A 25,627-nucleotide genomic window follows, 5' to 3' on the forward strand; every position below is an offset into this window, starting at 1 on the left:
AAAGAAAGAAAGAAAGAAAGAAAGAAAGAAAGAAAGAAAGAAAGAAAGAAAGAAAGAAAGAAAGAAAGAAAGAAAGAAAGAAAGAAAGAAAAAGAGAGAAAGAGAGAGAAAAGAAAGAGAAAGGGAAAGAAAGGAACTGGAGAGACAATACAGCGGGTAAGCGCTTTCCTTGCACATGGTAAACCCAGATTCAATCCTGGTCTCTGAATCCCTGCCACGAGTGATCCCTGAGTGCGGAGCCAAGAGTAAACTCTGAGCACTGACGGGTGTGGCCTGAAAAACTAAAAGAAAAGGAAAAAAAGTGAGAGAAGAGGAGGACCTGTAGGAGGAAGGAAAGAGAAAGGATTGTGGGGAGAGAGAGGTCAAGGGAGGGAGGCGATTGAGGATACAGAGTTGATAGCACGCTGTGCCCTTTCAGTTTCTGGGATTCCATGCAAGACCATCACCTCAATCTGCTGGAGGACGGTGGGTGCTGCGGGCCAACCTCCGCTCTAGTCCACACTCTCTCATCCCCAGCACTGAGCACAGAAGAGGCACCTGCGAGGTTCCCACAGCGCGAGCGCATCAGGCTGCGGGGCAACTGGCCAAGCTAGAGCTTGCACTGAAAGGGACGAACAAGAGGCACTTATCACTGTGGACAAGAACTGGGTGCTGAAAAGTGGCGTGCATAGTACCTTTTAATTAATTAGGCCTGCCAAGAGACAGGGGATAGTGGTGGGGTGGTGGGGCGTATGAGAGAGAAACAGGGACATTGGTGTCTATTCTAGGACAGACACTCAAGTATGAACAGTTTTGTAACCACGGTGCTTGAATAAAAAATTTACTGAATAGGGGCCGTAGCGGTGGCGCAAGAGGTAAGGCATCCATCTGCCTCGTGCCTAGGACGGATCCCCTCTCCCCTGGAGTCCTATATGGTCCCCCAAGCAGGAGCCACTTCTGAGAGCATAGCCAGGAGTAACCTCTGAGCGTCACCGGGTGTGTGGCCCAAAAACATAATAGTCAGCCTGACAATCAACTAAGAAAAAACAAGGAACTACATTTTGAACTGTCCTAATAATGAGAATGTATGAGGGAAATGGAGAGCCTGTTTAGAGTACAGGCGGGGGTCGGGTGAGGAGGAGGGAGACTTGGGACATTGGTGATGGGAATGTTGCACTGGTGATGGGTGGTGTTCTTTACATGACTGAAACCCAAACACAATCATGTATGTAATCAAGGTGTTAAGAAAGAGAGAAAGAAAGAAAGAAAGAAAGAAAGAAAGAAAGAAAGAAAGAAAGAAAGAAAGAAAGAAAGAAAGAAAGAAAGAAAGAAAGAAAGAAAGAAAGAAAGAAAGAAAGAAAGAAAGAAAGAAAGAAAGAAAGAAAGAAAGAAAGAAAGGAAGGAAGGAAGGAAGGAAGGAAGGAAGGAAGGAAGGAAAGAAAGAAAGAAAGAAAGAAAGAAAGAAAGAAAGAAAGAAAGAAAGAAAGAAAGAAAGAAAGAAAGAAAGAAAGAAAGAAAGAAAGAAAGAAAGAAAGAAAGAAAGAAAGAAAGAAAGAAAGAAAGAAAGAAAGAAAGAAAGAAAGAAAGAAAGAAAGAAAGAAAGAAAGAAAGAAAGAAAGGAGAGGAAGGAAGGAAGGAAGGAAGGAAGGAAGGAAGGAAGGAAGGAAGGAAGGAAGGAAGGAAGGAAGGAAGGAAGGAAGGAAGGAAGGAAGGAAGGAAGGAAGGAAGGAAGGAAGGAAGGAAGGAAGGAAGGAAGGAAGAAGAAAGAAATAAAGAAAGAACAAGGAGCCCCAAAACCTGGTAACCTGGGCGGAGGGCTTTGGGGTAGCTGTCAATGGCAGCTGTTTCAGGGATGGGCACTCTGGGGGACACTTGGCCTCGCAGGTTCGACTCTGCGAGTTCCCACGCGGGGCGCTCCTGGGTGGCCCCCGCTGCGCTCCGAGTGCGCCCCGCAGATGCAATGGGATGGGGCGGGCCAGAACCCTCAGGGCTCCTCCCTCCTCGCTGTCAGCGCTCTTAACCCGCAAGCCGGGCTGCCCGCGCCACTAAGCTCCTCCGAGAAGCGAACTTCGGTGGGCCCCGGCGCTTCTGGACCCCAGGTCGCCGCCAGCACGCGACATGGCCCCCGCAGCCGCGTCGGGGGGCAGCTCCCTGCCCAGCGGCTTCGCCGTCTTCACCACCTTCCCCGACCTGCTCTTCATCTTCGAGTTTGTGAGTGGCCAGGGCTAGCTCGGGACGGGATGTGCTTGCAGTGCTGATGCCCCAGGAGCCTGGGCAGCGGGAACAAAACGGGTTCTTCTGACCCCCAACCCATCTACCCCAGTCTCCTTGGGCACCTCCTAGCCGGGCTCCAGGACTTGGGTGGAAAGAAACCATCACCCCCAAGTAGGGTGCCAAAGCCACGCTCCAGACACCTTCTTTGTTGAGAGCAACGTCCTTGAGAATTTGCCGTTTTTTTTTTTCCCCAAGGGTTAAGGGTTTCGGTTACTTAAAAAAAAAAAACGAAGAGGAAGAAGAAGAAGAACAGGAGCTGGAGAGAGTAGAGCAAGTAAGGTGTTTGCCTTGCATGAGGCCCACCTTGGCTCAATCTTCAGCCAGGTGTCAGGAATAACCCCTGAGCATTTCTGGATGTGGCCCCCAAATAAAATAAAAATAAAAACAAGCAAAAAAATATTTTTTTAAAAAAAAAATATTTTTTTTAAAAAAAAAGCAAAATGTTACTCAAAAGCTGGGTGCCCTCAACCCGGTTTGAAGTTTGGGGGTGGTATGGGACATTCACTCAGGCTTAGGAAAGTATTTGCAACTCCTTTGATTGGCAAACAAAAAGAAGACCTTTTACAGTATTTCCGTCCTTGTGCTCTGAAGGTGGAGGGTGTGGCAGGAAGGTAAGGGTTGGGGCGATGGTCCAGGGGTGGGAGAAAGCATATGTTTTCTCTTGAGCTGCCAGTTAAAAAACTTGCCATGCCTGAAGACTTTAGACCCCCTTCATCAAAATTCCCTGAGGCAGTTGGGGTGGGGTAGGGAGGCTGAAGCTTTCAGGGGAGTGGATTTCTGTGGTTGGGGCACCTTGCTTCCTCCCTGATTCCTTACACACAACCACAACCGCAAGTGAATGCCTGGAGTACAGGTGGGGAATGTTGATGCCGAATGTCCACACCTGTCTGCTCCCAAATGGGACTCCAGAATCTTAGGGCATGATGAGAGGCTGAAAGGAGGGAGAGTGTGAACACCAAAGGGAACAACTTCTGGCTTTCACGCGCAGGGTGGACAGGAAGTGGTCACAACTACTTGGAGGCATTGGTCTTCCAAAACTTGTGATTTTACATCCTGGAGCTCTCCAGAACCAAGTAAGTGCCTTCCAGAAGTATCTCTGGACTCCACTAAGCCCAGCCCTATCACTTGTAGATTGGAGCACCACAGCCAAGAGTGTGGAGAAAGTGGTACACACTAGACCATTCTTTCCCAGATGATATTTTACACATGGCCCCATTCTCCCAGGCTGGCTTGCTGAAAGTAGCCTAGACATAAATCTGGGGAGGTGCCTTACCAAGGCTGAGATTCCTGACAGAGTGATGATTAATGGTGAGATGGGATAGGACAGAGATTTTTAAGCAACAGAAGGTGTTCTCAGTCTCTTCAATTGCCTAATGAGAGGTTTGCTCACTTTTGTAGGTATTTGCGAAGCATCAGAGTAAATATTATGAGGGCCTCTTTGTTGGCTTTTGCACAAAAAGATGGTGCCTCCTTCATTCTTAACCTTAATAAAACTGTCTATGTGAAGGTTGGTGTACTGCTTTCTAGTAGTAATTTAGCTTAGGGAAGGGAGTGTCCCCAAGGAGTAGAATAGCCCAAGAGAGGTTCAGGAAGTCCCCACAAACTGGCAAGCAAAAGAAGAAAGAGAAAACCCAAAGCTATGCCTAGGTGGAAACCCCCTGTTCCAGGGTAGTTTTGAATCTTGAGATAGAGGCTTCTAGAATTCACCATTTACTCTCAGTTGTCTTAGAAGTTACTTCTCTCTCTCAACTCAGCCCCTACTCCATCCAACCCATCCCCAGCTTTCCAAGAAGCTGAGTGGCTCAGCTGCATCTAAATGGCTGGAAACACACTCAAGGGTAAAGGAAAAAGTACGTCAGGCCTTGATTCTTCCCTCTGCAGGGATTGTCATTCCAAGGCCACAAGTGTGGGAAGGGAGCACTAACCTCACCCAAGGGTTGCTCTTGTTTAAAGTTGTGGCTTGTTATCAAAAAGGCATCCAGTCAGAAAATGGGGAGAGGGCATGAAAGAGTATGTTTGCAAAGGAGATATGCATATATCTAATGAGCATGTGGAAAGATGCTCAATGTCACAATTCACCAGGAAGTTGAAACCTAAAGCACAACAAGCTACCACTTCCCTGAACTTATGAAGGACAAGTGCTAGGCGGGCTATGCAGAAAGCTGAACCCTCTTACCAAACTGGTGGCTTCCAACCTTGTGACTAGCATTACTATGAATTCACATATGTGCTATGTGTACATACATGTATATATGAATGTATGTTGCTATGAATCCACTATATACAGCTCTTCTGGCAGCATACTAAGGCATAGGGGTGTTGGGTTGGATGCTATTGCTGTGTCTTTTGTGAGAAAATTCCCTGAAAACAGTGGTCTAGAAATGGTGACACTGCTATAGAGAACAGCTCAGTGGGTTATAACCAAAATATGGTGAAAATTTTGATTTGTTTCATTGCTTTTATTTAACAAAATTTCAGTTGCTTTCATTTAACAAAAGTAATGAAGACAGGGTTCTAAATAGATACATAGACAGGTAGCTCTCAACGCTACATGCAGCAGGAGGACATCTCCCTAGAACCTATCAGCAAATGATGGACTAAAAGGGAGGGTAAGCCGGATCTGTTTCAGCCCTACAAGACATCAAGCACAAATGTACATTGCACAGTTAATAAAGTTTGTAAAGGTCAAGAAAAGAAGCCAAGGCCCAAAATGGTCACTCATGGAACCAGAGAGACAGTATATGTGGCCTACCTGGTTTGGTCCCCAGCATCCCAAAGGGTCCCCTAAGACCCACCAGGAGTGATTCTTGAGTGCAGAACCAGAAGTGTTTGAAGGCTGAGCTCGAACTTCTGTGCCCTGCAAAAAAACAAAAACAAAACAAAAATGGGCACTTACTGTCTCTTTCATTTTTAAAATTGCCTGGGATAGTTAAATCCTCTGAGACTGGTGATCTGATAGAGAGTGAAAAAGAAGGAACTTCAGAGCAACTGCTTAGTGGAGACAGTGTCTGTTGCTTTGTGATTAAAGAACGTATTGGATTAGAGGTGCTAGTTGTTCAACATTGAATATATTAAATGCAATTCAGGTGCTCAGTTTATAATGGTTAGTTGTGTGCTATATAAATTTCACTTAAAAAGAAAACTAAGAATTCAATATTACAGTACCTAAGTAGGCACGCATATACTTACCATTCAGCCTTGCCAAATATTACATTTAGTGCTTATGTATTCAGGAAATAAAGGTTTCTGGTGCTGCCCAAACCCCCTGAATATCCTGTTATTGTTAATATCTGGTTTTACTCCTCCATCTTAAAGTTTACACCTACGATGAATAAGGTATTTGTGATTCCCAAGCCCCTTTTGGATCTTTATTGCATACATGAATACTTCTGAACTACCCATAACAATGTTAAATATGTTTTTCTACTTGATGCAGAATCCCTGTTCTCTTCTTATTCTTTTGCAATCTGCTTTGCATGCAACACTTTTTATCCATTTCTCGCATGTAGGCATTTGGCCATTTTTAGTGTGTTGCTTTCAGTATCACGAAGGGTATGGCCAAGGGAAGACCATATTTGTCTTTTTAGTACCCTAGTGGATCTTTCTTGTTCTCCTGTTAGAGTCAATCTCAGGGCCATAAACAGCAAAGCATGTACACTCCACCTTTGAACTAATTCCTCTGCTCTTTGATCTCTATTCTTTGATAAAGAAGATTCCCCAGTTGTATAAGCTTTGGGCTAATTCTGGCCCTCTTCTTCTCGGATCAGCAGCCTGTGAAAGTCCCCACTGTTCTTCATTCCATTGTTCCTTGCCATGCTTGGTAGCATCAGACTTGGTAATTTTATGTTAATTCTGCAACACGCATGATAACTCAGTGAGTGACCAAATGCTCACAGTTCGTATTTCCATGCCTGACCTCCCCATAGGATGGGAGGTGCAGATGTCAAACTTTTGGCCTCCTGGGACAACAGGATAGAGTTCAGCTCTCCACCCAAGGCAGGGAAATTGGCCCATGAATCAGGGAAGTGCGGGATTCAGGGTGGAGCTCTGCACCCTGGCCCTACTCCCATTTTAGAGCTCCTGAGCTTTGAGAGCTGCAAAGTCTACCACACGGGCCATACCTGATGACATAGGCAGTAGGGTGCAACCTCTACCCCAGAGAGGCCAAAATGGAAGAGCCAGTACCACCCCTTGCCCAACAACTCACTCTAGGACTTTGCTTCTGGGTTGTTATTTGGCTCCACTAAGAGCAATTCTGTTCTTGGAACCATGGCTTCCTGTTACACTACATCACACAACAGGATGTTAACACAGGCTGGATTTGATCTAAGATCTGGCCAAGGCTCCAAGAGAAAAATCTCTCTTACTAAGTTACAGGAGCGTCCCCACCTTAGCCACCCCACCCCTCAATGTTTCAGAACTTGTAAAGGAAATGCCTGCGTGCAGGTTATAAAATCATTAACCCGAGCCCCTGTCCTTGCTAGGGCATTGAGGTGCCTCTCAAAGGACTGCTCGAACCTTGTAGAAAACATGTCTGTGAAAAGCATCTTCTGGGTTCCTAGGAACCCATCCTGCCTTCACACTTCACTTTGTTCACTTCGGTTAGAAATGGAGCTTCTAGGTGCATTAGTACAACAGAGCTATGTGCAATGTCTTTCCAACATCAATTCTCACAAATGGAACATAACAGTTACTAAAATAAATGTATTTCTGTTGGGCCAGAGAACTAGTACAGGGGTTTAGATGCCCATCTTTCCATGCAGCTGACCCAAGTCCAGTTCTTGGCGCTGCATATGGTCCTGAATCATCCCAGGAGAGACCCCCTGAGCCCTGAGACAAGAGTCAAGCCTGAGCATGCTGAGATGGCCCAAACACACACAAAAGATGGTTTCAAGTCCTAAATGTTCACCTTTCGAAGGGACTGCAGGAGCCTTAGCACCAGGATTGGGTGAAGCAGTGTTCTAAGAGAACCCTGTCTATTCTGGGGATATTAAGAAGGCAGCAAAAAAAAAAAAAAAAAAAAAAAAAAAAAAGAAGGCAGCATAAGAACTAAGAATCTCAGCTGTGTTGGGGCCGGAGAGATAGCATGGAGGTAAGGCGTTTGCCTTTCATGCAGGAGGTCATCGGTTCGAATCCCGGCGCCCCATATGGTCCCCTGTGCCTGCCAGGAGCAATTTCTGAGCCTGGAGCCAGGAATAACCCCTGAGCACTGCCAGGTGTGACCCAAAAACCAAAAAAAAAAAAAAAAGAATCTCAGCTGTGAAACCTCAAAAATGGAATCTTTCAGAGCTGAAAGGAAGTGAGGTAGAACATCCTGCCTTTCTGCAAGGACCACAGAATGCAGCCCAACTTCTGCTCCTGCTCACAAAAGGGTCCTTACTGAGATCCAGCCTCACTGGCAGCCTTAGGCCAAGCCTGCTTCCTCCTTCTTCTCCTGCAGGTACTAAGGACTAGCTCAGAGACCCAGGGATGCCCAGATTTCCCAGGGCTTGTATCAAACATACAATAACTGGAGGGTGAGTCAGATAGAGGGTGTCAGGATAGGCTGTGAGACTGCCAGCTCTTCAGAAATTTGTATTTTTTGCATTCATGTTTACTCCAACCCTTGAGATGAATGGGTCAGCAGCAGGGATCTCACACAAGAAACAGAAGAACAGACAGAGTCACAGAAAAGGTGCATAGGGACCAGGGGTTTGAATAGCTTCTTGGATCTTACTGAGCCAGTCAAGCTAAACTGAACTGTTTTCCCTGATATTTATTTATTTGTTTATTTATTTATTTATTTATTTATTTTTGGGTTTTGGCCATACCCAGAGGTGTTGCTCAGGGCCTATTCCTGCCTCTGCACTCAAAAATTACTCCTGAAAGGCTTTGGGCATCGATGGGATGCCAAGGATTGAACTTGGGTTGACTACATGCAAGGCAAAGGCCCTACTTGCTTGCTGTGTTATTTCCTCTGCCACTTTTATTAGCCATAACTAACGAACAAAGGTAATTCACCTAAGGTGCAGGGTTAGGTTGGTCCCTAATCAAGCCTGGGTGTGTTTTTACAACTCAAAAAAGAGGAAAGGAAATGCAGGGAGTGATTTAAAAATCAAATACAGGTGTGTAGGGGGGAATCTTTAAATTGAGGATCCCACAGCACACAGGTAGTGGCCTGTGCTTGTACTTTGTGATGGGGAACTGGAGAGTGGGGGCTGTCCTCAGTGAGGTGCTGGGGCTGGGATCGCCAGGTTTGCCTGTTCTCCTTCTCTGGGCAAACGTCTCTCCTACTCATGCAGACCCCAAGCCATGACTAATCTAGGCTTCTCCTGGCTGAATCCTTGCAGTTGCCTGGGGCCCTTTTCTCCAATGTAGTTCAGAAAGAGGTAAGGGCTCTACCCAAAAATTGCCCTCTCTAAAGGGTGGTGATTTCTAGGTGAGGGAGGTCAGTGTTCTTGTGTGAAGAAGTAACTTTTCTTGTTTTTTTTTCCAGAACTTGATTTGTTCATAAATCAGGCTTTGCACTGTTCTTTGGGACTTACTTAATATGATGCTGAGCCACAGGAGGCCCGGATGACCACTGTGTGGTCAGCACAGCTGAGCCTTGAAGGGAAGTAGCATATATGCACTTGCTGGATTGTTCCAGAACACACCTGGAGCAGACAAGGACACATTTCTATCAGAGTTTTCTGAGGGCAGGGGTACCGACAGGGGACTGAGCTTCCCAGGCTCAAGTCTTATGAGGGAGAGAGGGTGACTTTTGACATCCATGGGCCACCTGAGAGTGAAGAATGTGTGCTTCTGAGGAATGGCTCTGTCTGGCTCCGAGTCATTTTCAGGGTGGCAGGGAAGATGGGACAGGGATGGGGACTGCAATCTGTGTGCCAAAAGCCTGGGTGGGATCTGGGGTTTGTTCCTGGTGGATTTGACTCTCCCATACTGATCTCTCCCAGCTCAATGCCTGTGTCTGAACCTAATGCTCCAGAACAATGCCTCAGAGTAGTGCTGAGGCCAATTCAGCACTGTGGTTCTCTGGCAGATGGCGACATATCTCTCCCTGCCTGTGGCGGTGAAACCACTAGAAAATGTGTGCAAAGCCCCAGAACAGCAGCCCCTGGTCTCCTGTGACCTGTGTGACAGTCCCTCATCTTCTTTGCCACTACAGTAGGCAGGACTGGCTCTTGGTGAGCACCAATGAATGCTTCTTTTCCTGGGTTGTCTGAGTATCTCTCTGCCACACTCAATTCCAGCCTTGTGAATATGAATATGAACATTTAGACCCCTACTTGGCACAAAACCCACCTGGTGTTGGGAAGAAATACATAGCAGAATGTGTGAAGAATTTTCCTCCTGGTCCTGCTGACAAGAGGGGGCTATGAGCAGATGCAAGGAGAAAAACCTCCCAGTTGTAGATACAACTGTGAAGGAGCCCCTTAGAGGGGTCAGTATCCATGGAGGATAATGCAGGAGAATGGAGGCCAGAGATGAGGCCACTTGGAAGGGCTGGGGAGCACGAGGTGGGGAGAAGGACCAGGGCCTGCATGGACCGGGATGCCCTACCCTTGGCTGTGCTGGGCCTGGACTTAATTTTTTGGTGGGGAGGTGGGCACAGCTCCTTTGTAGACCTTTCCTCTTCGGGAGAATAGAAATCTGAAAGGCCCCCTCTCCCACAGAAGCAGGTTTGATGTTCAAATCCCCATGAGATGCTCTCAGCCTCCCACCACCACAACTCTGGTCCCAGCTGGCTCTCAGCCATGCAGGTGAAGTGAGTGCATAAGTGTGCCTCAGCTTCTTCATCAGTAAAATGGGGCAATCATAACAAGGATCTTCACAAGGAGACATGAGTGTGGCGTGTACAGAGCTCTAAAGGGCTCCTGAGCTCAGTTTCTGATCCATTGCTTTGAGAAGCAGCAGCTATTTCATTACTAGGAAGCTACCACCTTCTCTGAGATCAATTGGCCAATCCATGCAGCAGAGGCAACAGACTTAGAGGGGGAGCAAGTCTGAGACTCCCTTTTGCTTCAGATGCACATATATCGCACTTTCGGGAATGCTGTGTGAGATTGGAGTGAATGGGATAGGGAAGCAGGCAGAGCAATAGAAAACATACTTGTTCCCAGGCCTGGGACACACTTGGTTCCAGGCACTGTTGTGTATGTAAATATTTTAGGGGATTACTATGTTACTCACCCTAAACTGATTGGTGATTGTGCCCTACCCTAGGGTGTGACCTGGCATTCTGCCCCCACCCTAGGGTACTACCTGATTCTGCTTCCACCATTGGGTGGTATCTGATCCCACCATTGGGTGGTACATGAATCTGGGGGATAAAAACAAGGGTCTGTGGAAGGCTGAGGCTTTTTTGCTGGAACTGAGGCTGAGTCTTTGGACTTCAGTCTTGTCCACCAAATAAAGCTAATATTTCCACGAGCCTGACTGTCTGCGAGCTGTTTACCCGCCGTTTCACCTCAGAACCATCGGCTAGACAGGGTGGCAGACGCGTGCTCTGAGCTGGAAGAGAAAGGCCTCATCCTCCATCCCACCATCAGTCAACCTCTTCAGGGGCTGATTTGCAACAGGCACCAAGCATTCTCCTACTTGGAGAAGCCCAGGCAGCTCCATGTGAACCCTTGGCAGCCTGAGACCCCACTGCTGTGAGGGCAGGGACTCTTGTTCCTGCACAGCCACTAGCAAGATGCTAAGTTGGTTGGGGTGACCTTGTAAAACCCCAAACAGGAAGAGGAAGCTGTGAATGACCCTGACAGGTGGGTGGGGAAGGGAAAAGGCAGAAATAATTTGTCTTTTGTGTCACACATTCCTAGTGCTGCAAGGCACTGATTCATGGTGAGGATGGCCTCTAGCTCCACACATGACAAGTCCCATCCTAGTATCTGCCCCCCCTACATATGTCAGCCAGACCTAGTGGCTCAGAGTGGAACTGGCCAGTCTGATGGTCTAGAATTCTCTCTGGAAGCAGTCCCTAAGATGTGACTGTTCTCCATTTCAGATGCTCTTTAGGCATAAGTAACATAATGGGGTTTAGTCCTTTCTCACTCACAAGAGTTGCGGTCCCCCAAGAGCTCTCCCCTAACACTCAGCGCTTACTCTTCGGGTTCTTCCTTGAGGTCTGTTTTATATGGATTGTATGTCATCCACAACGTGGGCACAGAGCAAGCCCCCTAAAATGTGAGTTGTCAACATGCATTGGGACAGGGAGATGGATGGCTTATAACCTCACCAGGTTAATGAACCCAGTCTAATCATTTTTGTAAACACGGTGTTAAATTTAAAAAAGGGGTTTATCAAAATATGTAATAAGCTAAATAAAAAAAACTATGGTACATCCTTGGCCCAAGGACAGACTGCCAGCTCCCTAGAGCTCCCCATACACCCCAAGAAAGACGTGAGACCAGTGTCAGCACTTTCTTCTTTCTCTCAGGTCCACACCTGCTTTGTTTGCTTACTCATGGCCAACCCGCTTGGTGACTTCTGGGAAAACCTTTGGTTTTGTTTTATTTTTGTGGCCAAGTCACTTCTCACATTTTCACGGCTTTTGTCTTTTATGAGTGCCCTCCCATATTTTCATGGAACCACCTCGTTTCTGTTTATCCTACTGGGAAAAGCCAGTAGGCAGAGGCGTATTGGATAGAAATTCCTATGTACGTATGTGGTAAAAGAGCCCAGGCTGTAAAGGGCTGAGAGCTACAGCCATTCTTTCGGGAGCTGAGCTCTGTTCAGGACCAAAAAGTCATTCCTTGTGGCCAGAGGCTCTACTGATGCAGAGTGTATTCTGTGAAAGAAAAGATTTTCTTGGGACTGGAGGGAAAACAAGTTCTTGACACCTAGTGTTGTGTGCTCTGTCAGGGTTAACTGTGGTCTTAGTTCACCCTCAACTGTTTTCCTTGTCACAGACTCATTGTTCACTGAGTCCTCCATCCTGCCTTTAGATGCGACAATGCCACACAGTCCAAGTCTTCCTTGGGTGGAATAATAACATGGTAGGATCCACTAGAAGAAGCAATCAGGTGACATATTGTGAGACCCATATATGAATTGTCAAGAACCTCAAGAATCAGAGTCCCTGGGGCCGGGTAGGTGGCGCTGGAGGTAAGGTGTCTGCCTTGCAAGCGCTAGCCAAGGAAGGACCGCGGTTCGATCCCCCGGCGTCCCATATGGTCCCCCCAAGCCAGGGGCGATTTCTGAGCACATAGCCAGGAGTAACCCCTGAGCATCAAACGGGTGTGGCCCAAAAACCAAAAAAAAAAAAAAAAAAAAAAAAAGAATCAGAGTCCCTGTCAACTGCCTTTTGGTGCTGGCAGAGGGGAAGAGGGCCCAGCCACAGAGAGTCTCCTGACAGCATGACCAACAGCCCTCTGGAATCTGATTGAGGGACCTGTATATCTCTGTCCCAAACTGGACATTTGAAGTGTCCAGTTCTTTCTCAAGGACTGCCCTTGCTTCTCAGGGGCATGGAATCAGGATGGGAAGACAGAATATCAAAGAAGAGGATTCTGTTTTTCTGTGTCTGTGATGTTTTTCCTCTCATCCCAGGTGCCATCCCTGCCCTGTGTCTGACCATGAGCACAGGCGATATTATGGACACACATGCAGAACTCACAGCTGAATGGGGGTGGCCAGGGAGCAAAGACAGAGAGGAATCCACAGCTAGGGAAGATGAGTCCAGGATTTTGGAGAGGGTTTCCATCTTGGGTGGTCTTAGTCATTCCCCTCTGAAATCCTCAGTCTCTGCTATTCAGTGCTCATGTCTTCTTGGTGCATTTTACCTTGGTATTGTACCCTCCACTTTAGACACACATATTACACAAGCACACAACAGGTACTCATAAGTATACAAATACACACATACAGGCATACACAAAATTGTTCTCTGCTCTATCTACCTTACAGAGTGATTCATTTTGTCAGTACACTAATCAGAGCTGGAACTACCTTTTTTTTTTTTTTTTTGGTTTTTGGGCTACACCCAACAGCACTCAGAGGTTACTCCTGGCTTTGCAATTTGTAATCGCTCCTGGCAGGCTAGAGGGACCATATGGGATACTAGGAATCGAACAGGGGTCCATCCAGATTCAGACTCTGCAAGGCAAATGCCCTACCAGTGTTCTATTGCTCCAGCCCCAAGAGTTGGAACTACTGATTATCTCCCATAGCACCATTAGTTCACTGGTTAGATCCCACTTTCCTGAGATTGTAGAAACCCATGACTGCTGCTATAGTGAGTCTAGAGCTTTCTAACAGGAGGTAGGGTCACTGTTTTTTATTACTTTAGAAGAGCTCAGAAGGACTCAGGGATCATGGCAGCTGTGACAAGTCCCATTTGGCATGACTATCATTTCTTTTCCTTCCTAGGAAGATGAATTTTGCCCACATGAACAAAGTGACAGGCCACTTGCTTGTTTCCATGACATCTCCAACATTTAAAACATTGCCCTGTGTTGGGATGTGCCTTCAGGACACATGTGTGACCCAGAGAGAAAGACTACATGCCTGTTGTGTACATGGAGGCCCTTCAGGACATGATCTATTTGATTCACATTTTGATGCCTGTTCCAGAAAGCAGGGACCAAGGGGAGTAGTACAGAAATCTATTCAGAGAATTTGAGCAATTCCTTGGCTTTGACCTCAGCCCTGTCAGGAAAATACTGGGCAGTTGTAGTTCAAAATGCTTTTAGTCTGGTACAAGTTGTGAAAACATCGTACAAATTTCAAAAATGTACCAGAAAATTCATTTCTCCTCCTTTGTCACCACGGCCATTGTTTGGAGAAGACTTGCTTGTGTGTTCATGTTCTTGCCGTTTCCTTCTGTGGAGGAAGATACTTTTTTTAAAAAATCAACTTTTGGTTTCTGGGAGATTGTGGTTGTTTGTTTTCTTTTGATCCCCATTTTGATGCTTTGAAGTTATTTTAAATTCTGGGTCCCATCAAGGTTTGGCCTGGATAATTGTGTGAGGTGAGATTTGAGGCCTGGCAGGATTCTTGTGTATTCACATGAAACTTTGTCTCACCCTGTGAGAGTGTATGCTGCAAGGACTTAAAGAACTGTGGGCATGAGCATACATAACTCAATCTATACCAACCTTCCAGGCAGGTTCTGCTGTCATCATTGTTCCTCAGAGAGGAACTTGTTTGTTTCCCTGACATCTCCAACATTTAAAACATTGCCCTGTGTTGGGATGTGCCTTCAGGACACATGTGTGACCCAGAGAGACAGGCTACCTGCCTGGTGTGTACATGGAGGCCCTTCAGGACATGATCTATTTGATCATGTGCCAGACACAATAGCTAGAAAGTGGTAGAGCTGAAGTTCAATCTTGGAGTCTCTCGCTTTCAAGTCTACACTCTCAACAAATCTGCCTATATCATGGTGGGAAGGGGACAAGAACCTTCAGATTTTCCCTAAAAATGTCAACCCCACAACAAAGCTCTCTCCTAAGGACATTTTTTTTTCTAAAGAATCTTTAAGGTTCTCAATGGCTGGAGTGATAGCCCAGGGGTAGGGCATTTGCCTTGCATATGGCCAACCCGGGACAGACCCAGATTCAATCCCCTGCATCCCATATAGTCTCTCAAGCCTGCCAAGAGCGATATCTGAATGCAGATCCAGGAGTAACACCTGAGTGCCGCTGGGTGTGGCCTAAAAATAAAATAAGCACACACAAAAAAAAGGATTTATAAGGATCCTTATAGATCTCCCCTAGTATAATGTCTTTTTTTTTTGGGGGGGGGGGCTACACCTGGCATTGCTCAGGGGTTACTCCTGGCTGTCTGCTCAGAAATAGCTCCTGGCAGGCATGGAGGACCATATGGGACACCGGGATTCGAACCAACCACCTTTGGTCCTGGATAGGCTGCTTGCAAGGCAAACGCCGCTGCGCTATCTCTCCGGGCCCTAGTATAATGTCTTTTAAATCTTTGGATATTGGGGTCTAATCTATATGTAATCCCTGACTCTTAGAGAAAATCAACTTTGAAGTAAAGGTGCTTTCCAGCCCTACAGCACTCAGATGTGGGTCTCAGGTCATAAACTCAATCCCTTCCACTGATGCTGAAGTAGGTCTTGAATGCCTACAGATGAGTTTGTGTCATTTTCCAGCCAAGAGGAGGTTAGGGCTTCAGGGGAGCAGAGAAATGAATCCAGCACACACAGCCCAAATGGCAGCTACAGAGACTTTCTTGTGAGTGTTATGGACAGCGGGCAGTGTGCTGGACATGGGACCCTGCTTTTCTGCCAGTAACCAGAACATCATCTACCTTAATTGGAAGATAGGCTTCAGGGCCTTTGCAAAGAACCTGGCACAGATATGTTTTCCTTGTCCTGGAATTCAATTTCTCCCCAGGATATCCAGGCTGCTTCCCCAGGCCTCATCCCACTTCCAGCTTGGGCACTTGGGGCACAGAGAGAAGATCTCACCCAGAGAACTCATGGCCTACTTGGTTCCTTGGCCTCTGAGACCCTCCACCTGGACAGTTGCACCAGTCTCTGTTCTGTTGGCTTCCATGGCCTGGTATCTGGGGGTGAAGGGGAGTCTAATAAATGGGAACTTAGTGTCAGACCTGGTGTGCCTGATTTTTTAGGGTAATTGTGTTTGGACGCTGAAGCCACTTCAAAGATGCTTTATGAAGGAAAATGCTCAAACCTTCACCTACCTCTTTGCTCTGTGCAAATATTTGGCTAATGGGGTCCTGGGGTGAGCATGGAATGACTTGGTCCTGCCCAGCATGCCTTATCTCCAGGGTAGTGCTCTGTTTGCTCTCTCATTCTCAGCAGGTGAGTGGAGAAAAATTCTGATTCACACTGAATCCTGATTTCCAGTGAGTGGAACCTTGGAGACCTGCAAGCCAGAGCCACCATGGTGCCAGCTCAAACCTCAACACCTCCTACACCCTCCACCAGCCCCATCTTTTGCCATTCCTTGACCCCCAGCCTCTAACCTGCTCACCTGTAGTCTGACAGTCTCACTGGTGTTTCAGCATCTTCTAAGCTTGATATAGACCATTACCTCCCTGGAAAACTACCTCCCAGCTCTTCTTTTGGTCTAGTACTCCCCTCCTGGCAGCTATGCCCACCCCACGTTGGTCATCATCCTGTGATTATGACTCATTTGTAGTGTGGTACTCCTTCTCCTGACTGACAGCCTTCAGGGAGCATCCTCCTCCTGGTACTTGGCTGATGCTGAATCCAGTTCCAGAAACTTCCCATTCAGATTCATGGTTCAGTCAGTTCCTACCAGCCAGCAACCTAGGAATACAGATGTGGGTCATGGAGATGCTGTGGCCTGAGGATCTGAGGCTTATGGTGGTCTTGCCCAGTAGGTCAGTGAATGCAGCCTGTCAGGGCTTATGCCCCTTGGCTAACATATGTGCCAGGTGGTGCAGGTACTGTGTGAACTCACATGAGCCTTGGAGAAGAGGTAGAGGCTGGAGAGGGGGTGGGAACACTTTTTATGTTTGTTGGTTGGTTGTTTGTTTTTTGCTTTTTGGATACACCCTGCAGTGTTCAGGGCAAACTCCAGACTCCATGACCCACACCTGGGAGGCTGTCAGTCATTTCACCTACCAAGTTTTTGAGTCCTGATATTTCTGTTTGAAGTTTTCTCATTTCTTTCATTTCCTCTTGAGTCTTAAGGGCTGTCTGTTCCATGGTTTCGTTAAGTTCTTTGAACATACTTAACATTTCCTTGCAAAATTCCTTATCAGAGAGGCTATATAGGTAGGTGTCTGATGTTAGTTGAATCTTTAGAACTTCTGTCTTCATTCACTAGGTGTGGTAGGGTTCGGCATTGTTTTTTCATTGTAACCTTTGTAGTATGCTGGTGCTTTTTATGTGTTGGGGTGGGGCTCCTTAATGAAAAGAAATGTGTGTTTGCAGAGCAACACAAAGCACAGTTTAAAATGGTGTTGTTTTAGTCCAAACTCTAATCTCAGGTTGCTGCTACTCTGGTTGCCTGGGCTCACTCAATTCAGTTCAGTTCAAAATGGCCTGGAAAATGAGTCTGTAAGCATTTCTCACTCATAGGGTGATTGTAAGGAGCCACTGTGCCTGCATTGATAAGTTGCTTAGAACATTGTCTGGCACAAGAATCTGATAGATATGTTTGTCAAAGGAAAAATCACAGACCAGCAATCAGAGGACAGGCCAGACTGAGAGGAAATATAGCCTAGAGCCTGGAGCGGGGCAGCATCGCTTAGGGTGAGGAATATTTGTGGTAGTTTTTCCTGAACCCTCATCTGGGAGCTCTCTAGATCCACACTTACACTTGGCATCCTTCCTTCTGTAGGTGTTTGGGGGCCTAGTGTGGATTCTCATCGCCTCGGCCCTGGTGGCCATCCCCTTGGTGCAAGGCTGGGTGATGTTCGTGTCCGTGTTCTGCTTCGTGGCTACCACTGCACTGACAGTCCTGTATGTAATTAATGCCCATGGTGGAGAGTCATCCTGGATCACCCTGGTGAGTTCCAATGAGATGTATGATGGCTAGGGGTAGTATCAACCCTCTCTACATATAGCCTGCCCCTGCCGAGTGCCTGTGAGGGCCTCTGTCCAAGGGCTGGTTCCCCTGAGACTCTGCCTTAGCTGCCAACTGGAAGCTGCCATCCTCACTCTGCTTCCTAACACAGTATCACCAGGGCAAGAGTTATAGGATAGCAGGAAAGGTATTTGAATGGCTGACTCACTATCCCCAGCACCCCATATAGTCCTTCAAGTATGAGAATAATAATAATTCATTAGAGCAGAGTCAGGAGAAACCCCTTGAGAATTGCTGGGTATGTCTCCCAATAAAACAAAACAAAAACACAGCATCTTCAGAGAGGGCCTAGAGGGTCAGTCATTCCTCCATGGCCTCCATCCTATCCAGCTTCTGCTTTGAGGCCTATGCAGAGGGTCCCACTCTGTGACTCTGTGTCACTCTAAAAAGGCTCCCTCTGAAGAGGAATTCTAAGCTACAGCCAGGCCAGATTCCATTTCAACTCTTCTTAATTTTAAGTTGATCAGAACTTGCTCCCCACCACCACCACATTGACAACCCAATCAGCAAATCAGCTATCATGGGAATGGTCTGGGCTGCTCACCTATGCTGGGCACAGGACCCTTCTGAAGCAGGTGCTTGAGTGTGCTTGCTAGGTCTTAGGCCAGAACCAATCCTTTCTATCAAATCCCAAGCTGTAAACTGAAGCTCCACCCCTGATGAGTAAACCCATCACAAGAAAAAGAAGGTTTCTTCTCCCTCAAAGTGATTACTCCAGCCCTCAAGTCAGTTAGACAGAGCAACTGCATTTAATAGTCTCTGTGGGAAGAGGCTTGGGCAGTTCTGGGGCAAATGTGGAGTGTGAAAGGAAGCAGCAGAATGAAAGAAGGGACCTTAATTGGGCAGGTGAGGACAGGGGGGTGGGTGGGCCCTCGTTTCTCCTGTCTGCTGCCCTCCAACTCCCTCACCCTTTCTGCCCTCCAGGATGCAGCCTACCACTGCACAGCCTCTCTGTTTTATCTCAGTGCCTCTGTTCTTGAAGCCTTGGCCACCATCTTGATGTATGAAGGCTACACCTACAAGCAGTACCATGAGAACATCTCTGCTGTGGTAAGTAACTATCAGCCTGCGCATGCTCCGCTGCCACCACAGAGGCTCTGGGATCACCACCTCTCAGTTGTCTCTGTTTCTGTTTATTCCAGTTAACCAAGTTTTACATATGTGTATATACGTGTGTGTATTTTATATATGTACATTTATGTATATTTATATATGTACATATATTTTTTAACTTGAAGCATCATCACGTACAATACTGTCCATAATAGGATTTCATGAATACAGTGTTCCAACACCACCCCTCCACCAGAGTGTCCCTTTCCCAATACCATTGCCTCAAGGTTTCCTTTTCCCCACCCTTCCTTGGTAAGCTCCATTCTGTAGAGAAGTTCTCAGGTTCTATGAAACCTTTGGTCATTTGTTGCTCCCTTACTATGGGTTTTTATATCCCACATATGGGGCCATTTATATATATATATATATATATATATATATATATATATATATATATATATATATATATATATATATAAATATATATGTTCCTCCCCTCCTGTTCCATACAAATTATTGTGATTTTAATTTTTATAGCTAATTAGTATTCCATTGTATATATAAATTGAACTTTCATTATGATTCCTGCAGTCCATTTATCTGCCTCTACGCCAGGACTCAAAGACACTTTCAGAAAGATTGTTACACTCTTATATTCTGTACAGCGTTATTCAAAATACGCTAGATCCGGGGTCAGAGCAATAGCATAGCAGTAGGGCATTTGCCTTGCACTCAGCCAACCCAAGACAGACCCAGCTTCAATCCCCAGTATCCCATGTGGTCCCCTGAGCCTGCCAGAAACAATTCTGAGCACTGAGCCAGGAGTAGCTCCTGCTCACTGCCGGGTGTGGCCCCAAAACAAAACAAAACAAAACAAAACAAGATCTGGTAATAAATGAGTGTCCCAAGAACAGATGAGTGGATATTAGTTCACTGACATTTTTGGGGTTTTGGGGGGTCCACACCCAGGGACGCTCATGGGTTACTCCTGGCTTGCGCTCAAAAATTACTCCTGGCAGATTCTGGAACCATATGGGATTCCAGGGATTAAACCCAGGCCAGCCCCTCATTTGTGAAGAAGCCAAGTATACAGAAAGAAGAAAATTCGCCCACAAATCCCTGAACCATCCTATCTCATACCCTGCCTAGGCCTGGCTAACTGGGATCTGAGCCTGGCAGGGCCTTTCAGAGGATGGATGTGTGAGAAGACTTGATCACTGAGTGCCCTGAACTGAGCTTGCAACACAATCTCTTACCACCCTCACAACTACCTTGGACCTCAGTCTTGTCTCACAGATGAGAAACCATGGTTCCCTGAGCCTGGAAATCTTACTCAAGGTCATAGGATTTGGTGACCCTGGGGTTCCCTGGTCTGGGCAGGAATGTCTTCCATACTCCTAGTCCTTGTCTGGACCATAAATCTTACTGTGTAGTTCTCCTGGCTCTTCTGAGAGATCTTCCATGGAAGCTTCCATGAACCAAGCCAGCGAAGTATGATGACCCTGAGGGAAAATGAGCACCCCCTGTGTTTCATTACCCTCCTGTGGACCTAGGGCTGGGAAAGACCCTCACAGCCCACCATGGTCAGACCCTTGACTCCAAGTATTTGCTACTGTATCATCTTTCTGTCCACTTCTCAAGACTGGCAGCTCTGAGAACGTGTGGGAGGAGGACTTGGAGCCTCTTCCTGCTCACTGAGCTTGACTGGCTCATTTCTGAGATGCACTGGTACTTCATGACTGTTTCCTCCATTTCTCCTAGAGAAACGTTCAGTAACTTCCTCCTACTCTGTGGTGAGCAATGGGTAAAGGGATTTGACCCGCATTTACCCCATCAGCACAACCAATGACTATGTGTGCAAGAGATAAGGGACATTCTCCAGACAGGTCTAAATACTGATTGACTGCATTTTCCAGAGGTGGAATTTGAGGTTCTTTCCTGGGAGCTTTTTATAGGAATGGATGGAAATGGTAGTAAGAGAAAGTCTCATTTCCTAAAACTTTTTCAGAGTTGTGCATATGACTTCAGCCTTCAGGATGCTAACCCACCATATCAAATGTCTCCAATGATTCTCAGATAACTAGGTCACTGGTTCAGTGCCCACACTGAAAGGGCCCAGGGTAAATTGTTGCTCAGACCCTGTGATATACGTGTTACCTGGGTTACCTCGGCAGTGTAGTAAGAGTGTAGTAAGGAGCCTCCAGGACTGTACCCTGGCATGCTTATTGGACTTGTGGGTATAGCTATTGAAATGGGGTCAGCTACCTGCAAATTATCTGCCCTGTAAAAATCTCTTCTGCCTCTCAAATTTGCTCCTTTTTCATGAGATGGGGATGGGGTGTGTTGGGCCACATCCAGATGTGCTCGGGGCTTACTTCTGTGCTCAGGGATCAGGGTGCCATGTGGTGCTATCTTTCCAGATATCCCATTCAGTTTCAAAGTTGCCATATATTGATACCATGCATTCTTTTGTCTAAATTCATCCTGCCTTTTGTTTGAGATTCAGCCTATTGGGTATAACTATATAAAAGTCTGTGCTCCCCATCTGCAATATAACTCTATATGCTTATTCCAACATCTGTCTCTCCAGTCCACAATTGAGTGTACCCTACATTTTTAGTCGAGTGTGGGCAGCCTCAGCCTAACAAGGCAAACTCAAGAGATAAGAATTAGAAGTGTTCTCTACAGGATAGTGCACTAGGCTGAAACTATCAACATGAACTAGAAACCTGCTGACACATGAAGTCACATCTTTCTGTTCTGTATGTCAATTGGATCAGTAGGGGCAGCGTTATGATTATTGGGGCTCAACACCATCCCAAAATTAATGCTAACATGTCCTTCAAGTAATCTTGGAGTGGGACTATCTCAGGACCTTTTCCCCTGCATACCTGATTGTATGCCTCCAACCTGCCTCTGTGACTTTTAATTGGACCATCCTCAAGAACCGAGTTTCCAACATCCTTTGTAGGTAGCACAACCTGCACACCAAAGGGATGCCTGAAGTTGGCAGAAGTTGAAATTTTCTGCCAAAATCTGGAAATTTCTGATTCTTGACTGTGATAGATAGTAGTTTAAGGAAAGGGCTTTTTAAAATTCATTCTTGTCTCTGAGTTTCAATGTCTCCAATGCACCATTTCTTGGCCTCACTTGTAAATCTTTCTCTGTCCCTGTTCCTGTAGGTCACATCTGTAGTGCCTTTGCAGAGGGGACAGACAGATTGGAACTTAAATTACCTGAGTGGCAGGGAAGTTTGGAGGCCTGCTCACTCATGAATAACTGCTGCTGGTAGACTAGGTTCCTGAATGAGTTCTCATGAATTTGTTATTAAGTAACTTGACTTACTCCTCGCCTCTGGCCAGTGAGGGAGGAGGGTTGTCACAGGTGTAGCCAGCAGGAGAGAATAGGCACAGGGAATGGCTGGTGTTTACCAGCATTTTCAAGAGTCACAGGAGCATAGCTGCCCTGACAGACATGCCTGGATGAAAACTGTTTGACCCTACACTAGAGGTCACAATAGCAGGTGCAGATGTTTGACCAGGGGAAAGGGGGCAAGTAAGCCTTCAAAGCCATCCATCCAGGGAAGGGTGACAGAAATGCATGGTGCCCAACAGTCACAGTTGGTCAGGGACTTTGGCAAACATAAAGAGGATGTTGTTGCATTCCTCTTCCCCTCTCCCTGAGCTAATATGGCTGACCACTTTTCCCATTAGTTTTCCCAGTAAGCTCCCACCTAATTGCAAAAGTTCCAAATCCTTCCTCTTTCCCTGTATCCATCCCTCATTCCAGAGAGCCCAGATCCCGTGTCCCTATGTATTAAATGAAGAGTCTGAGAATACTGATGGGGCCTGGAGCTTTGCGGGCAGCATTGCAAGGCCTGAGGCAGAGCTAGCCTGCATCTGACCACATGATTTCACTCTAAGCTGAGGACTGAAACCACAACTGGTGGGTGCAGGTGAGAGGGATATCAAAGAAGGAGTTGTTCCATGGACAATAGTTGAGATTGGTCTCAATATCATTTGAAGGTCTCCTCAGGGCCCTTCAGGTCGCTGACATGAAAATGAGTGATGACATAGTTGACCTTGTGTACAATGTCAGTAGATGCTGGTTACCATTAGAACTCCTGGCATGAGAGTTTATGAAAGTGACAGGAAGAAGGTAGAGTGATACATACACTGGGATGCTCTCCCACTGTGAAGACCTTATAGTGACACACATTCATGCCCCTTTCTCCTGGTTCCAGGTCTTCTCCTACGTAGCCACACTGATTTACGTGGTCCACGCGGTGTTCTCACTCATCAGATGGAAGTCTTCTTAAAACAGCCTTCAAACCGTCGTGAGAGTCCATGGCATTGACTGGCCAGCATAACTCCTGAGAATATAAAAGTGCTACTGCAGGCAGCAAAAGGAAGACAACAAAACAATAAACCAAACCTACAGTGACACGAACTCCCCGGTCTCCCTTCCGCTCCCAATTTCTTCATGTTGGGATTTGAATGTTTGCTATAATTAACCTCCAACTATGAAACTGTCCCAGAATCTTTTGCTGTTTGTGAAGGGGCGGGAGAGGGTTGAGAATTATGACTGGAGGCACCTTCAAACAGAGACCTCCCACTGACTCCCATATCAGATACTTTGGAATTTTCCACCAGACTCTCTCTTGCTCTTTTTTTTTTTTTTTTTTGGTTACACCTGGCAGCACTCAGGGGTTACTCCTGACTATACACTTAGGAATCACTCCTGACTGACATGGGGAACCATATGGGAAGCCTGGGGTTGAACCTGGGTCAGTCATGTGCAAGATAAATGCCCTACCCACTGTGCTATCACACTGGCCTCACCACGGGATCTTTTGAGACCCATCCCATCCCTACCCTCCCACTTCCACTTGGGGTGTGTTTCTCAGTCTTCATGGATATGTTCCAAGTCACGACAGAACAATTCATCAAACAAATCTTGGCAGATGTCATGGTGGAATTTCAAATGTTTTATAAAGTGCCTTTATGTTCAACACTTTTATGGGGTATTTATTCTTGGGGAATTTGACCCCAATTTCAAGAATGCCATCGTTCCAGTTCTTTCTGAGGACTCTCTTGGCCTGAATGAAACCTGTGAGGTGGCCATGCAGTGGCTGTGCTTCCCCCACCCCTCACAGAGGTCAGAGCTGGGCTTTCATTACTGGAACAGTGAGGGGTCTGCCCTGGGGCCTTACCCTCTCTGAAAACTCCCCAAGGACTAGCATGGGGGGGGTTCTTCTCCCCATTAGACAAGGAGAGTTTGGGCTATGTTAGAAAATGCCCTAGACCCAGAAAGTAAATGTCAGGGGCAAAGTTTCTTCTGTGTTTGTTTTCTGTGATATAGATGAGAAAGGTCATGGGCAGTGCATGCTCATTCCTTTCAGTCAGGGACAGGGTGAGGACATGTTCTCAGAATTTCCAAGCATGCATCTGTAGAAAAGGAAGGGGACCAGATCCCTGCATGATGTGGGCAAAATGGGGAGGGGTGCTGATTGCCTGTGAGGGGTCCTGATGGAAAGGAGAGGGGAACCTTAGGGAGAAGGCTGGAAGTGCTGCTCAGGGAAGCTGCTCTCACCCTTCACTCACTCACTCATAGGCATTTTTTATATTCCAGAGGGGAAGTGCAGGAAGCATGTCAAAGCACACAAAGCACACAGTGGCTTTGTTGGAAATGAAGGGTCAAGATACTGGAAGAAGAGACAGGCCTCAGTCCTCAGGTCAGGTTCTCTCCCAATCTGGAGACCCCAGGACTAAATTGGATCTCAGCAGTATGACTCATTTGAAGTGAGAAAGGGTCTCATCACCAGGGGACACAATGTGGCTCAACTGTGCTCAGTCCCAGCACTGCATCTGTCCCTGGAGGTCCATAAGCCCTTAGGGACTTGGCCCCCACAACAACTTTTTTAAAACAATGACTTTAGGACAGGAGCAGTAGTAAAGTGGGTAAGGTGCTTGCCTTGCATGCAGTCAAATGGGCTTGATCCCCAGCATCCCATATTATCCCCCTGAGCCCTCCAAGAGTGGTCACTGAGTGCAGAGCCAGAAATAACTCCTGAACACCACCAGGTATGGCCCAACCCCCCAACACCTCCCAAAAATCCTATTTGGATTTGTGACTGGGAGTCTACACTTGTAGTAATGGTCAAATATGACAAACCACCAGTCCCCATCTTCTTCCCTCACACAGGGGCCACTAGATGAGGCCTCTGGGGTCACAAGTGCTAAGGCACCACATCCCCATTGGTACTGTATGTGGACATGTATGAGCATTTGTGCCTAGCCAGTTTAGGAGAGGTCCAGGCTTTGAAATCTTTGAGCCTGAGCTGCATGTACACTGGAGCTAGGTTCAGAGCCTCTGGGGAAGCGCAGTCAGTGAGGCCTCTGCATAGGGCAATTCAGCAGGTGGACTTCCAGGTGGTGATGCCTCACATTGGGTCAGAGTTTGACAGGGAAGGAGATAGTGAGTCTGCACTTTCTCCCAACTTTCCTCGATCTGGCCCTGTGGCTTCCAATTGCACATGTAGTGACCACACATGAGCCCCATGCAGGCTAGCAGACTGCATAGAAGACAGGACATCATGTGGCTTCAGTGTCATGCTTCTCAAAGGGCTCATCCTGGTGGATTTTCCAATGTGGGGTGGGAGAATCAGGAAATGGTTAGTCTATATAGACATGGGGCCATACCTATGCCAAGAACCCACCTCATCAGCTCAAGGATACAGTTTACAGGAGCTGAGTTTTCTCAACATTTCAGAGCTAAATTCTAAAAGCTACCTC

At 46.7% G+C, this 25,627-nt stretch overlaps 1 protein-coding gene and 1 long non-coding RNA gene across 2 annotated transcripts in view; one reads left to right on the plus strand and one right to left on the minus strand.

Moving 5' to 3' along the window:
- LOC126024020 (uncharacterized) overlaps window positions 1-25,627 on the minus strand; it is a 295,412-nt gene that overhangs the window by 247,355 nt on the left and 22,430 nt on the right. The window lies entirely within an intron of this gene.
- Window positions 2,001-23,846, plus strand: MAL (mal, T cell differentiation protein). Its single transcript, XM_049784444.1, has 4 exons — window positions 2,001-2,190; window positions 17,535-17,702; window positions 18,705-18,830; window positions 23,077-23,846. Exons 1-4 carry the CDS (start codon window positions 2,098-2,100, stop codon window positions 23,149-23,151), a joined length of 462 nt encoding a protein of 153 aa, XP_049640401.1. The 5' UTR covers window positions 2,001-2,097; the 3' UTR covers window positions 23,152-23,846.

The sequence above is a fragment of the Suncus etruscus genome, chromosome 12, assembly GCF_024139225.1.
Source record: "Suncus etruscus isolate mSunEtr1 chromosome 12, mSunEtr1.pri.cur, whole genome shotgun sequence".
NCBI lineage: Eukaryota > Metazoa > Chordata > Mammalia > Eulipotyphla > Soricidae > Suncus > Suncus etruscus.